The 15,661-nt window shown below is 40.9% G+C and overlaps 1 protein-coding gene across 1 annotated transcript in view; it reads right to left on the reverse strand.

Moving 5' to 3' along the window:
- LOC103581146 (clusterin-like protein 1) overlaps positions 1–11,561 on the reverse strand; it is a 20,344-nt gene extending 8,783 nt beyond the window's left edge. The window contains exons 1-3 of the mRNA XM_008563047.1: positions 11,438–11,561; positions 10,527–10,741; positions 7,941–8,125 (exon numbers count right to left, since the gene is read on the reverse strand). Coding sequence (XP_008561269.1) covers positions 7,976–8,125; positions 10,527–10,741; positions 11,438–11,546 — 474 coding nt within the window. The 5' untranslated portion in view covers positions 11,547–11,561 and the 3' untranslated portion in view covers positions 7,941–7,975. The remainder of the gene's footprint in view (positions 1–7,940; positions 8,126–10,526; positions 10,742–11,437) is intronic.
- Between the last annotated feature and the right edge of the window lie 4,100 nt (positions 11,562–15,661).

Raw genomic sequence — 15,661 nt, forward strand, 5'->3', positions numbered from 1 at the left:
GTTTCCAGCCACTCCCTGAGGTCTCAGGCCCCCTGCTCTGGGCTCTCCCCTGAAGGAAAGTCACTGTTGGCAGTTAGACCTATTTTTAGTACCAACACAGGGAAAATGAGACCACAAAGGGCTGGCTTATGCAAATCCAGTGGCTGGGCATGGTCAGTAGAGAGGGGTTATATAACCCTGGTGCTGAATGACCTTCCAGTAAGAGGTGCTAGAGAGCACAGAACATTCTTGAATGTGCCTGGTACACGTGAAAGGATTTGACCAATGAACTTGCTCCAGGAAGAGACCAACTGAGCATGTGCAAGACTAAATGTTCCATAACTGGGAGCCACCCCCTTCACCAACTAGTCATTAGGTGGAGAAACTATAAAAGCTGGATCCCAGCAGAAGGCAGGGCTGCTGCTCACTCTCCTGGAGGCGGCCCACACTTCGCAGGCTGAGGCGCGTATACTTAACTTCGTATCAAACTTACTCTCTGCAAGCAGCTGCTCACTCTTGAGCCAGCCTGCACTCTGCACTGAACTTTAAGTGCATGTGTCTTGCTTTTATGTTAGACTTGATGTGGGCCCTGCTCAGCCTCTGGAGTCTCTGTTGCACTCTCTCTGTGGAACTTACATTTCTTATCTCATCTATCAAACTTGTTCTCACTTTCTACTGTGTGAAGGTTAATTCTAGGTGTCAACTTGATTAGATCAAGGAATGCCAAGAAACATGGTAAAGCTATCATTTTAGGTGAGTCCATGAGGGTGTTTCCAGCAGGGATTAGTATGAGAGTCTGAGTGGCCTGGGTGGGAAAGACCTGCCCTCAGTGTGGGCAGGAACCATCCAATCTGCTGGGGGCCCAGAAAGAACAAAAGACAGAAAAAAGGGCAAATCTCTCTTTATCTTCTGGAGCTGGGATACACTCTTCTCTCCTGTCCATGGACATCAGAGCTTGAGGCTCTTCAGCTTTTGGGTTCCAGGACTTACACCAAGGACACTATCAGCTTCCCTGGTTTTGAGGCCTTTGGACGTGGACTGAGCCACGCTACGGGCATCCAGTTTGCAGACGGCGTAATGTGGGACTGCTCTTCACAATCACATGAGCTAATTCCCCTAATAAATCCCTCTCATATATTTATAACATATCCTATTGATTCTGTCTCTCTGTAGAACCTTAATTAATACATACTGTGACTCTGTCCTTGAATTCTTTCTTGTGGTGGAGTCAAGAACATGGTAAGAGGACAGAGTGGGTTGAGGTTGTCCCGACCCTACCTCTGACATCAGATGCAAAATTAGGTATATACATACATTGGAATATTACTCAGCCTTAAAAAGGAAGGAATTCTGACACATGCTACATACAACATGGATGAACCTTGAAGACATTATGCTAAGTGAAATGAGCCAGTCACAAAAGGACAAATACTGTGTGATCTCACTTATATAACATACCTGGAGTAGTCNTACACTCGTCTCTCCTGTCCATGCACATCAGAGCTTGAGACTCTTCAGCTTTTGGGTTCCACGACTTACACCAAGGACACTATCAGCTTCCCTGGTTTTGAGGCCTTTGGACATGGACTGAGCCACACTATGGGCATCCAGTTTGCAGACGGCCTATTATGGGACTGCTCTTCACAATCACATGAGCTAATTCCCCTAATAAATCCCTCTCATATATTTATAACATATCCTATTGATTCTGTCTCTCTGTAGAACCTCAACTAACACATACTGAGACTCTGTCCTTGAATTCTTTCTTGTGGTGGAGTCAAGAACATGGTAAGAGGACAGAGTGGGTTGAGGCTGTCCCGACTCTACCTCTGACATCAGATGCAAAATTAGGTATATACATACATTGGAATATTACTCAGCCTTAAAAAGGAAGGAATTCTGACACATGCTACAACATGGATGAACCTTGAAGACATTATGCTAAGTGAAATAAGCCAGTCACAAAAGGACAAATACTGTGTGATCTCACTTATATAACATACCTGGAGTAGTCAAATTCACAGAAACAGAAAGTAGAATTGTGGTTGCCAGGGGCTGGGGGTCAGGGAAGGAGAGTTAGTGTTTCAGATTGGGAAAAGAGTTTCAGTTTGGGAAGATGGAAAGAGCTCTGGAGATGGATGGTGGTGATCAGTGCAAAATAACGTGCATGCACTTAATGCCAAGAACTGTACACTTGAAAATGGTTAAAATGGTGAATTTTATGCCAATGTATATTTTGCCACAATTAAAATAACTATGCAGAAACTATTGGTCTTTACTAAAAAAGGAATGAAATACAGATTTTTTTTTTAAAAAAAGTCAATAACAATATACTTTAAATTCAAAAGCAAATGGAAAGAAGAACGCTTTGTTAATTACAAAGTAGCATGTTTGTAGATGTGATAGAGCACAGACATCTAGGTCCTTTTATATTTGTTTAATTACAAAGAACTACTAATGTACCCTAGAATACAGTACATATATATTTGATTTTTTAAGAAGGAATTTTGATTTTAATTCAATTTGAGTAGCTATTAAAGTGCCATTTGATGTACACAAATTAACAGAACTTCATAATATGTAACTAACATGCTTTCCTGAAACCATGTTTATTGCATTCTTCTGATGTATTTCAGGATTTTCAGGTCTCAGTTGAAGAGGTAATTCTACTTGCTGGATATAGGATGCATAAGATCTTCTTACCTTTAAAAAAAAAACAGCAATAACCAAAATATTAATAAATTACTTATAGATTTACTGTATTTGTTTTTCTAGGAGTAAAAGTACAGAATGGCAATAAATGCTGTTGGCTTTTGGAAAAATTAATATATAGCAAAATAATGGAAAACTCATATGTGTGGATATTCTTAACATCACTGTTTGAAGAAATCTTTACAGTTCCCCTGGTTTGTTGAACTTCTAAAATGGTCCCTTCCTCTGATCTGAAAATAAAGTGTTTATAGTCTACACATACACAGGGTTTGCTCAATAAACGTCTGTTGCTCAAAACCCGTTATTTTATTCAACCAGCTTTTTCTGTGTGCCTTTCAAGATGATGATGATGATGTGTAAGAACCGTCAACAAAAGCTTATACTCAGGACATGCAAGACATTGNCCAATGTATATTTTGCCACAATTAAAATAACTATGCAGAAACTATTGGTCTTTACTAAAAAGGGTATGAAATACAGATTTTTTTTAAAAAAGTCAATAACAATATACTTTAAATTCAAAAGCAAATGGAAAGAAGAACCCTTTGTTAATTACAAAGTAGCATGTTTGTAGGTGTGATAGAGCACAGACATCTAGGTCATTTTATATTTGTTTAATATACAAAGAACTACTAACGTACCCTAGAATACAGTACATATATATTTGATTTTTTAAGAAGGAATTTTGATTTTAATTCAATTTGAGTAGCTATTAAAGTGCCATTCGATGTACATAAATTAACAGAACTTCATAATATATAACGAACATGCTTTCCTGAAACCATGTTTATTGCATTCTTCTGATGTATTTCAGGATTTTCAGGTCTCAGTTGAAGAGCTAATTCTACTTGCTGGATATAGGATGCATAAGATCTTCTTACCTTAAAAAAACCCAGCAATAACCAAAATATTAATAAATTACTTATAGATTTACTGTATTTTTTTTTCTAGGAGTAAAAGTCCAGAATGGCAATAAATGCTGTTGGCTTTTGGAAAAATTAATATATAGCAAAATAATGGAAAACTCATATGTGTGGGTATCCTTAACATCACTGTTTGAAGAAATCTTTACAGTTCCCCTGGTTTGTTGAACTTCTAAAATGGTCCCTTCCTCTGATCTGAAAATAAAGTGTTTATAGTCTACACATACACAGGGTTTGCTCAATAAACTTCTGTTGCTCAAAACCCGTTATTTTATTCAACCAGTTTTTTCTGCATGCCTTTCAAGATGATGATGATGTGTAAGAACCGTCAACAAAAGCTTATACTCAGGACATGCAAGACATTGCTGTAGCCTGTAACTCTTGACTCCAGTGCTGGCAGCTGTGAAAGTTTGGACTAAGGAAATAAAATACGTCACACACCAGTCAGGAATGTCAGCCACATAGGAAGCTACACTACTAGATGGGAATTCCAGAAGAGGGTTCTAAATATACGTTTCACACTATAAAACTGGAGTTCATGTTTTAGCAAGTTACATACCTGCAGCTATAGCTCCTAACAAATGTTTCCAAGACTGAAAATGCTAGGGGTGATTCTTTTCTACCATTGTTTTTTTTACCATCTGTTCTACCATCGTTTTTTACAATCTGCTTTTTCCTTAGTATCTTTCTCTTTCACCTCTGGTAGGTTTGAGGCCATGATACACTGATCTAATCAGAATATTCACAAAATCTTATCTGCTATATTGAATAGGATGCATAAGGGCCAACCCCATGGCGCACTCGGGAGAGTGCGGTGCTGGGAGCCAGCAGCGCTCCCGCTGCGGGTTCGGATCCTATATAGGGATGGCCAGGTGCACTCACTGGCTGAGCGTGGTAAGGACACCACCAAGCCAAGGGTTGCGATCCCCTTACCGGTCACAAAAAAAGACAAAAAAAAAAAAAAAAAAAAAAAAAAAAAAGAAAAAGAATAGGATGCATAAAAGAAGAAATTCAGTTAGTAAGCAAATTGGGAAAAACATTCGGGAGCGACGCTGAGGGTTGCGATCCCATTGCCGGTCCCTGGTCCGGTACAGGGGCAACACAGGGTTGCGATCCGTTGCCGGACACGGAAAAAGACAAAAGACAAAAAAAAAAAAAAAGCAAATATAACAGTGAGATAAAATTTTTCATTTATTACTGAAGATTTTTTAAATTGAAATGCTAGTTAGGATATGAGAAACTGGTACTTCAGTCATTGCTGTTATTTGGCAACGTATCAAGAACAATAAAATGTTAATAAAATTTAAACAAGTAATTCTATTTCTTAGAATCCAGTCTAAGAAAATAAGTGGAAAATGTTAATAAGAAAAATACTAAAATGATTAATAGCCGGAAGCCAGCCGGAGATGGCAGGGCGAGAAGACGAGCGCAGGATTAGAAAAGAGACAAGAGACAAAAGATGGGGTCAGGAGGACAAAAAGTCTCAAGGGCTGCTGCACTTTATTCAATAGGCATTTCTCTTTATATACTTTTCTAAGTGCATGTCTAAACAAAGGGTTACAAGTTCTGTGTAAGCAACTGGATGCGTGGGTTTACAGGAATAGCTCACACTCCCAAGGTCTCAGGAACACTCCAAGGTCAAAAGTCTAGACTTCCTCAAAAACATCTCCAGCTATTTTCAAAACAATTCTCTTTGATTTCATGAAGCTTCATCAGCTGGATGCAGCTGGACGAGAGCTGTGCCCCCTAGGGGACCCCTGTATTCAGGGCAGCTCCCTGCTTCCAACAATTAATAATGGATTAAGATGGTGGGATTATAGATAATTTTTGTCTTCTAAATTTTTGGAAATTATGATTTTGTTCCTTTTAGAATAAAAAACTGTAAATTATGAAGAAAAAATGAACATTGCCTTTGTGAAAGATCACTTCGTGTGCTTTATAAGTAAGTGATTTCCTCAATCTCTCAGCTACTCAGTATCTCAATTCCCATTGTCATTGCACCCACATCATTCCAACATCGGTGAAGAAATAATTTGATGGAAAATATTTTGATTTGGCTATAAAAGTGTAGTCAGTACCCACCTGAGCACGAGCACATTGTTTCCTTTCTAGAAAACCTGCGGCGTCTCACCAGTGACTGCAGAGTGAAGCTCAGACTCCACAGCCTGGCGTTCAAAATCCTCCCGACCTCTTCTCAACCTTGCTGCCCTCTTCCCCTTCTGTTATTCTTGTCTTACTCTAGTCAGGCTCACATGTGCTTATTAATTAATCAATTCAACAAATGTCGAGGGTCTGCTCTGTGCCAGGAAGAGTCTTAGGCCCTCAGGATAAAGAGGGGTGCAAAAAACCTAAAACGGTGCCTGCCATCCTGGGCCATCTGGTATGGAGGTGGAAATGGACATTAATCAAAGAAATTAGACGGAAAATGACAAGAGTGTTACGAGCCTGAATGCAGGGGGCTCTGGCCTAGTTTTGGGGTCAGAGAGAACATGTCATCCCTGAAGAAGTGACATTTGCACTGAAATCTGTTGATGACTCACAGTTACCTAGACAAAGAGGTAGTGTGTTAGGATGTCAACTAAGATGCCTCTCTTTCCCAGCTCTAGAAGTGGACATGCATGTCCCCGCCGTGCCAGTCAGTCAGCTGGGCTACAAGTCAAATCCTGAACAGAGTGGACTGAGGGCAGAAAGCAACTGAAGCTGCCACACGCTGCCCACTGTGCCCTGCAGAAGCTGTGCACTGGTGCCCGCCTTCCACTGTCCTGAGCTACCCCGTTCCTGCCCTGCCCCGGGCCTGGTCGTCCAGCTTCTCCTTTGATTTTGTGAGTCAGACAGTGTCCTTGCATTTCTTTCAGCTGAGTTAGTCTTGGTTGCTCACAACTAAAGAAAGAGCCCAAACTCACATAGAGTGCGAGGTTCCCAGACAGGAGAAGCTCAAAAACCCTGTAGTGGGAGAGGACATCCCCCAAACCTATTCACTTTCCTTTTTTCTGGAATGGTCTCCCCTCCATCTTCACACTTTGATTATATGTGTGTATAATACATGTAAGAAAGAAAATGAGAAGAGAGGGTGGGGGTGGGGGAGGAAGGGGAAAGAGAGAAGGACGGGAGGGGATAGTGGGAGCTGGGAAAGGAGGAGAGAGAGGAAACATGTTCGGCTTAGAAGTCTCTCCCCTGCTGGAGAGTGAACGACCTTCCCCGGAACTCCCAGAGCCGGCTCCTGTGGCCTCACTCAATCCTGCCTTGGATTCTTATGGCTGTCTGTGTGTCTGTCTTGCTCCCCCTGCTGGGTAGGGAGCTCCTTGAGGAAGGGATCTTGTCAAATTCCTCATTTTCACCTCCATAGCACCTGGGTCCTGAGTCTTAACTTAGTAGGTGCTAAAAAGATATTGGTTGTTTGATATAACTTGGAGGAAAAAAAGGTCTCCGAAACTCAGAGAGGTAAAGGGACAGGCAGCAAGTCTAGTAATATCCAGCTTAATTATACGTTGACGGTGACCTACTAACAAGGTCCCATATGACGTAACTTAGAATTAAAATGTAATTATTCTTTAGGATGGATCATATTACCAAGGCTTTTGTATCTTGCTTTTTTTGGCCAAATGTCCTAACAGGAAGCAGTACAGTGTTGCATTTAAGAGGCAGAGAGAACGGAGTTCAGGTTCTGTCTCTATCACCTACTGACTTGAGTAGTTCATGTAGCCTTGGACCCTGAACCTCAGGTTCCTTTTCTGTGGACTGCTGATAGTAATATGACCTCAAAGACAGGATTATAATAAAGCCCTTATTTCAGTAGCTGGCAAGACATTATTAAAATTTTATAAATATTTTTAATGGTTTTATAAAATTTCTTGAGCATATTTAGCCATAATCTACTTAACCACTGTCTTATTTTTAGACATTGATTAACTATTTTACTATTTTAAATAATTTTGCAAACATAGATATTAGGGTGGGGGGCTTTTAATTAAATTTATATCGATTCATTAGGATTGATTCAAGAAGTGGAATTATTATATGAAAAAGAAACTCTATGGCTCTTGATACATATAATCAAACAACTTTTCAAAAAGGCAAAACCAGTTTATCTTCCCACCAATAACTATGAGAATTCCCTCTTCATCATGCTCTTATCAGGATTTTGTGGGGAATTTTTTAATTCGCAAATTTGATATGCAGAAAATACTACCTTATTTGTATTCATGTTTTTGATTATTAAGGAGGTTGGACATATTTTCCAGGTATTTTTAAAGTAGCTTTGTTTTTTCCTTTTAGGAATCATCTATTCCTGTCAACAAAGCATTCCTAATCAGGCACTCTGCTTACCAAGTTTTGGAATGCTCCTTAAAATGCTGTAGACCTTATGCCACCATGTAGCCAATGAAGTCAGGACTCTCAGAACTTTCTTCAAGAGGAATCTTGAACGTGAAATTAGAGGAAGGCAGAATGCTTAAGTCTCTCATTGTTTCATCTTGTATGGAAACATTTCCTTCACCAATACTTGGAACTACCTAGAGAAGAAGGATTACATAGTAAAAGATTACTAAATCCCAGTACACATTCAGTATTCACTTCATACTACGTTAGTCTGGATAGGCTAGGTTGTGCTGAGGCAAAAAATTAGCCCCAGCATTCCAGTGGCTTCATACAGCAAAATTTTGTTTCTCACTCATGCAAGTGTCCGTAAGAAGGACTCCTGACACTCAGGACCCTGGCTGACACCACATCATCTCATGCCTGTGGCATATAAACACATGGTTTCTCTGTGCCCTCAGCAGAGAANTCTAATTTAATAAGTAATTATAAAGCAAATAGCTATGTAACTGCAACCAGGGGCCATGAATTATTTCACTTGTTGCAATTTGTATATTTCTTACACAAGGGCTTTCTTCAGTACTTGCCATTTTATGGGTTTGTACTTCGCTTTACATGATGAAATAAGAGCTGTTTTGAGAAGAATAACTTTTACAGGCAATTTAGCAAAGTGGTTAAGTTTGCTGATTCTGGTGAAATGCTACTTCAGTTTGAATTTCATTTCTTCCACTTACTAGCTGTATGAGCTCAGATGAGTTGCTTAACCTCCATTGTGCCTCATCTGAAAAATTGGGAAACTACTACTACTTACCTTATGGGGTCACTGATGGGATTAAATGACCTGACATAAGGAAAAAACTCCTAGAACATTGCCTGACAAACAGTAAGTATTCTTTAGTGATGATGATGATTATAAAAATGTATAATTGAAAATGATAATTTTATTTTATATGAAGGTTTTTATATAGAGATGCCTTTATTATCAATATAAAGAATTTTAGATAAATCTGTTAGTGTTACTCAGAAACACTAGAATGGAAGCAAATTGAAGCATAGAATGGAAAATACTGACAATGACAAAAATAATCAAATACTGACATAGCTTTCTAAAGGTTAAAAGCACTGCGAAATTTTTCTTAAAATTTTATTCTTCAACACAAGAATTTTTCCTCATGAAACTAAAAGTCTAGATGTGTGAATAGGATCAAATATGCCAAATTCTTTTACTCTCCTAGACTATGATCTAAAGGAGTAATAGAATCAGAGAGTCAGCAGGGATTGGAACGGTGGCTTTCAAAAGCCTTTGTGGTCCACAGTAACAAACACATTTTATATCACAAGCCAGAACACCCATATGTCTACATATGTGTATTACATTTACACACATATGTCTGTACACACACAATGGAAATTAAAGTTCTGTGCCATGCTATGACTTATTAAATGCAATGTATGCTAATATTTTCTCTTCTAGTCTGTCCTATTCTCTTTTTAGTGTTTCTTTGTTTTGTTTTCTAATGTGCTTGTTGTGACTTTCTAAACTTTTTTCTCAAGCCATGGATGGGCCACACGTTGCAGTTTGAAGAAGAGTGAAACACTGGATTACAAATGTCATAGGTCAAATGCCCTATGGCAAAGCTTCTGACACAAGTGATCTATAAAAGGAGGCTCTCAGGTGAAACTTTCAAGGGGATGAGGAAAGCAAACTAGAGAAGAGGGAGAAGCTAAGCAAGAATGTGGCTTCAGGTTACCTCTTGCCTCAGCCTGATCACGCAGGGAGCTCTGGAATGTAAGTGTGCTGGTGGTGCACTCGGGAGAGTGCGGTGCTGGGAGCGCAGTAACTCTCCCGCCACGGGTTCGGATCCTATATAGGGATGACAGGTGCGCTCAAAGCGTTCACTGGCTGAGCGCAATGCGGCCGGTCTCAAAAAGGACAAAAAGAAAAGAGAAAAAAAAAAATGTGGGAATCATGGTGTAGGTGCAATTTAAGATGACAGTATGTTTTTATGTGAAGATTAATGTATAAATATGTTTAATTCTCAAGGTAACCCAGTAGCTTGTTGTGTCAAAGATTAATAAGAGCTATAATTTACAGAGCTCTTGCTTTGTATAAGGACTCTTTGCTAATTGCTTCACAGATACACATTTTAAGGTAGATATTATTATTCCCATTTTACAGGTGGAAAAACTGAGGCTTAGAAAGGTTAAGGGACTTTTCCAAGCTTAGTCAGCTGAGAAGTTTCAGAGTCAAACTTTGAACTTAAATTGCCTTACCTGTAAGTCTTCTTTCTTAAAAACTATATTGGCCAGTTTTCTTCCAGGTTACCTCTATCAGTTATAGCCCTTTAACTATAAGCAGAATCAGCCATCTCTAAAATAGAAAGTATTTTGTGTTTTAAATTGATTTCTTTATAGAGTTTCTTATTTTCTAAGGACCGTATACTACATGAAATCAAGTCAGTTAGATATTCACAATGAGAATATGAATATCTGCCTATAGCTTGTTTTCAAATTCAGATATAATTAATAAGTAAATTCACAGCAAAGTCAAGGTATGAGCATATAATGTCCATGTCTGCTCTTGGGTCTTGCCGCTACCTTTGTTGAACTGCTGACGTTCTCCGTTCCTGGAGCCAGATTTGCCAGTGCAGACACCCAACCGAACTGCTCTCGCATCTTCCCCATCAGATATGACGTGTCCTCCATGTGCTGCTGGGTCATCTGGAGAATCTGGGTGTATTGCTGATTGGATACGTTGACCAATCTAAGGGCCTCATCCAATTCCATGTGGAGTTCAGGGACATCAGGACAGTCTAGCAAAGAAGAAAGGAACATGGTAAAGAAACATGGTCCATGAGACTTGGAGGTGGGCGATGCGTCCATGAAACTTGGAGGTGGGCGATGCAGTCTTAACTCCCAGCCCTCACACTGCCTATTTCCCCTTTGCCTGTGAGAACTCCTAGTTTATATCTGTTTTTCTGGAGTAATTATTAAGATCGCCTAGATCAGTTTCAAACAAGATGTAGCTTAATTGTTCAAATCATATGGTTTTATGTAACAGAAACTGGGCTGGAGACAGAACCTCCTATTATAGATCCCATGTGCCTAACACCTATATTAAGAAAGACATTGTATCCCACTTGGCTAAAAATTAACACAATGGGAAGGTTCCCTTCATTTGTGGGTTTTCTTCTTCTTTGCAGTAAGAAGTAAAGGAGTTGTCCTAATTTGCTCATTGCTTTTCTCTTTTGCATATATCAGTGTTCATTTGGTTTTTAATCGTAAAAAAAATTCACATTAGCTATTAGGAAGTTAAAGAAATTGAAAGAATGAGTTGACATACTTTGCAATAAAAAATATTTATAAACCTACATTGAGCACCCACAGATGGAAATGAGCATGCAAAAAAGTACTTGAAGGAAAGCAGATGAATCCACAGCTTGTGAAAGTGAGATTTTGACTTCTGACCAGAATACTATGGAAATCCTAAGAAAATAATAATTACTTACCTTCAGACAGGTAATCCTGACATTTTCGGCATCTTTTGTAAAATTTGAAACATCCTGACCAATTCTGGCCAAGTTCCCCACACAGTCCTCTGTCCTGCGCAGGTAACATTTTTGAAGTCAGGCCTCCGTGCTCAGGGTCTGCAGGGAACACAACATTCATACATGAGCGTCATTGAAGTCTGTGCTTTAAAGCACGGAGACAGTGTCATTGCTTTTTCTTACCAGTGCTTTCAAAATCTTTTTCCTGTATTGAAACATTGGCATGCATGTCAGTGCAATCATTTGCCAGGACAATTTGACATCTAGTAAAAATCACACATACTCTTGAATCCAGGAATTTTGTTACTAGAAATTTATTATTATATATATACATTTGCCCACACAACCACATTAATGCATGTAATTTTATTTTCTAGAAGGAATCATGAGGTATTGGTAGTAATTACCTTTTTTTTTTCTTTTAGAGAGCTTTATTTTTTTTTAAATTTTATTTTATTTATTGAATCAAAATCAATTATACATATTTTTGGGGTTCAACACTGAGATAGGTTGATCAAATCAATATCACTAGCATATATATTGTTACAAATCGTAATTATTCTTTATGCCCCTTGTCCGACCTCTCTCCTTCCCCCATTCTCTCCCCCTCCACCCTCTAATTGACCTAGATTTCTTCTCTCCTTCTGAAAGAATAATGGTTACTCTGTTAACTTGTTGCCTAGATGATCTGTCCAATGCTGAGAGGTGTGATCAGGTCCCCCAATATTATTATAGAGCAGATGCTTCTTCTGTCACTCTGAAATGGGTTTTGTGGAGAGAGACTCCTCTTCTTTTCTTTGTCTCTGCTGGTGACTCTTCTTGTGTGAATGCACTCCAGTGGCTGGCAGACGATCTCCATGGTGGCTGTGCCGTCTAGCCAATTTTGTAGCAGCCATGGTTATTGTGGTGGCTGTGGTGGGCCACCCACATGGAGGTGATGTTTTTGGCATGCTCCTTGGCACTGGCGGTATGCCTGGTTGTGGGGTGTGTTTGGTCCCCTTCTCCATGCCTCTGGTCCCTGAGCAGGCCCCAAGTCACTGGAGCCATGTGCCTGGTTGTGGGAGAAGGGTCCGGTCCCCTTCTTCATGCCTCCGGTACCCAGGTGGGCCCTGAGGTTCTGGCATTTTGTGCCTGGTATGGGAGGAGGGTCCAGTCCCCTTCTGCATGCCCTGGGTCCCTGGGTGGGCCCTGAATCTCTGGCGTGATGTGCCTGGTTGTGGGAGAGAGGACCATTCCCCTTCTCCTTGCCCCAGGTCCCTGGGTGGGCTCTGAGGTGCTGGCATGTTGTTCCTGGTTGTGGGAGAGAGGTCTGGTCCCCTTCTCCATGCCCTGCGTCCCTGGGCAGGCCCCGAGGCACTGGTACAGTTTGCCTGGAAGTGGGAGTGGGGTCTGGTCCCCAGATCCAAGCCTCCAGTTCCCAGGCAGGCCCCAAGATGCTGGTGGTGTGCCTGGGCTGGAACTAATTTTTTGTCCTTTGCTTCTAACATGGGGAACTTCCTGTGGGAACCAGTACTTGAGCTGTTTGGTTGTTTAAATCATTACTTTGCTGCTGTTTTCCTAGGGAAGGCTTTTTGTGCAGCTCAGGGTTTAATGGTTGACCTTATAGGTACTTCCAGCTCTCCAGAGACCCGGTGGATCTGGGTTGTGTAGAAACTGGTCTGGGCCTGAGTTTCTTCATCAAACTGCACCCCACGCAATTCTGCATTCCTGACCAGTCTCCTCTGAGTGGTCCTGTGCTGATTGGGGGGCAGATCAGCTGTCCTTGCTGTGTCCCAGTGTTCCCCTGGTGGGCCCGTCTCCCCTACCGCCCGTGCTGCACACTTCCCATGGGATGGGCCCTGTGCCGTCCCTTGCAATGACTCACTGGCCTCTGAATGGCTCCTTTCTTTCAGTTGTTCTGGCTCCTTGCTCCTGCGTGGGTCCACGTGAATCTTATTAGTGGTCTTGCTGTCCCGGGGGCTGCCAAGGCCCTTTCTCCCCTGCCAGCTCCCAGTAACTCCATCTGAAGGGCACAGCTGCAGCTTCTGCCGGCTCCTGCTCCATGTGCTCAGCAGCTCCAGCCTTAAAGCAGCTGCGGCCTGAAATGCTCAGAGCAGCTTTTTCTTTCTCTCATCGTGGTTTCTCCCACCTTCATGAACTCCGTAGGTCTCTCCTCCTCTTCCCCTGAGCTCTAGCGGCCCCAGGTTGGCTGATGTTACATTTTTATAGTTGTAAATTGGTTGATTTGTGGGAGAGAGTGACGCCGGGGACTGTCTATTCCACCATCTTGATTGGATCGAGTAGTAATTAACTTTTGGAAGAGAGACCTGATGGGGTGGAAGAGGGCAGCTTAACAATTATTTTAATTTTTAAAAGCTGTCATTGAGAAGTACATTGGAGTTCCAAAGATATTGGAAATTCTTTAAATATCTTTAAACTGCATGGTAGGTATTTATATTATTCCTTTTTTTTTTTTTTGCATTTTATATATATACATAATGTTATAAACAATGGATCAAAGATTTAGGAAAATACCTAAAGCAGACCAAATTTTGAGAAACCATTTTTTTTCCCTAGGAGAATTAACAATCCATAGGAAAATGTTGATGTAAAAGAGAAGTCTATACAACAGAAAGTTGGCAGTTCCCAACAGAGTGTTTGACATTAGAAGAAATTTATTGCTAATTTATAATATGAGGATTTTCTTTTATATTAAATCCTCAACATTTGAAATCAAAACATTTGATTTTGTGATCAGTCCATTGTTTAAAAACAATGAAGCATTGGTACATTGTAAGGGGTGTAGGGTGACCTTCTCCTCTGGTGACTAGAAAGTCATTTCCTCCCAGGTGCCTTTCTGACCCTCCTCCTCTCTGCCTCACGGAACCCCCTGTGAGGAGCTCCCCTGCAGAATCTATCCCTGATTTACGTAGCACTTGCTTTCTTATCTTCCCCGTGGACTCTGAGCCTCTTGAGGGAAGGGACTTGGTTGCGCCATTTTAATCTTGTCATTCTTCTGTATTTTCTTCTGTCTTTTTACTTATGATATGGTGATGTAATTGTCCACGAATCTGTCTGTTTTCCTTTTTCTGGACTGAGCTTCTAGAAGTCAGCGGCTGTGTCATAATCATCGTTTCATTCCCAGCATCTAGCTTAATACCTGGTACATAGATCAGGGATGGCAAATTTTAGGTCCATGTGACACAATTCCCCATCTGGCACCCATAGCATAACCCATCCCCTCACTCAGTCAGGCCATGACAGAACCTCAGAACCCTTCTGGGTGCTTCTGCCAGTGCTGTTCCTAGGATAATCATCTACTTCCCCACCTGCTTCTCTGTTTCCCCCCCCATGGGAAAATCAAGCCTGGTAAACACTCTGTAAGGCAGCATCAGACCCAGATCTCTCATTAAATATCAAGATATTTCAAATTTTTTTATTATTTTCTGTCTCCTTTTAATGGTGTTCATTATTCAGATTTATCTATTTTTCTAATTGTGGCTCTTAGAACATTCATGACCAATAAGTCCTATCCATGAAGGTTGCCAGACACACAGTACTCAGTAAATGTTGGCCGTTGTAATTGACAAGAGGTGTGTATTGGTTTCTTATTGCTGCTATAACAGATCACCACAAATTCAGTGGCTAGAAACAACACAAATTCACTAACTGCCAGTCTTCTATATCCAAATGTATGCACATGTATAAGGTTATAATACGAAAGGGGACATCATTTTGTTCTACTGAACATATTTTGAATATTATTCCAAGACAATTGATAACTATTTAAAAGACCAGGAAAAATTATTTGCTACCACTCCAGCATTGATATATTTAGTCTACTGCCCTGATGCTTTTCTTGAATATTTGATGAATTTGGAACCTCAGAGTGGAATACCAGACAAAACACCTGACTCACATGAAAAGTCCCCCAGACCCCCAAAGAGAACCCAACAGTTCTAGTGATGGCAGCTTCTGTGCCCGTGGAACAGTGGGACGGGAAGGGTGTAATGCATTGTTTCCTGGCTTCAGCTTCTGAAGCATTTGAGGTAAGCCCTTCCTGTACAGACGCCGGTTATGCAAGGTCATGGCAGTTTCGAAAATCTGATTCAGGGGCCAGCCCGGTGGCGCACTGGATAGTGCGTCGCTTGGGAAGCGCGGTGGTGCTCCCACCCGAGGGTTCGGATCCCACATACAGACCGGTTC

The sequence above is a fragment of the Galeopterus variegatus genome, unplaced genomic scaffold (genome assembly GCF_000696425.1).
Source record: "Galeopterus variegatus unplaced genomic scaffold, G_variegatus-3.0.2 Scaffold12447, whole genome shotgun sequence".
Lineage (NCBI taxonomy): Eukaryota > Metazoa > Chordata > Mammalia > Dermoptera > Cynocephalidae > Galeopterus > Galeopterus variegatus.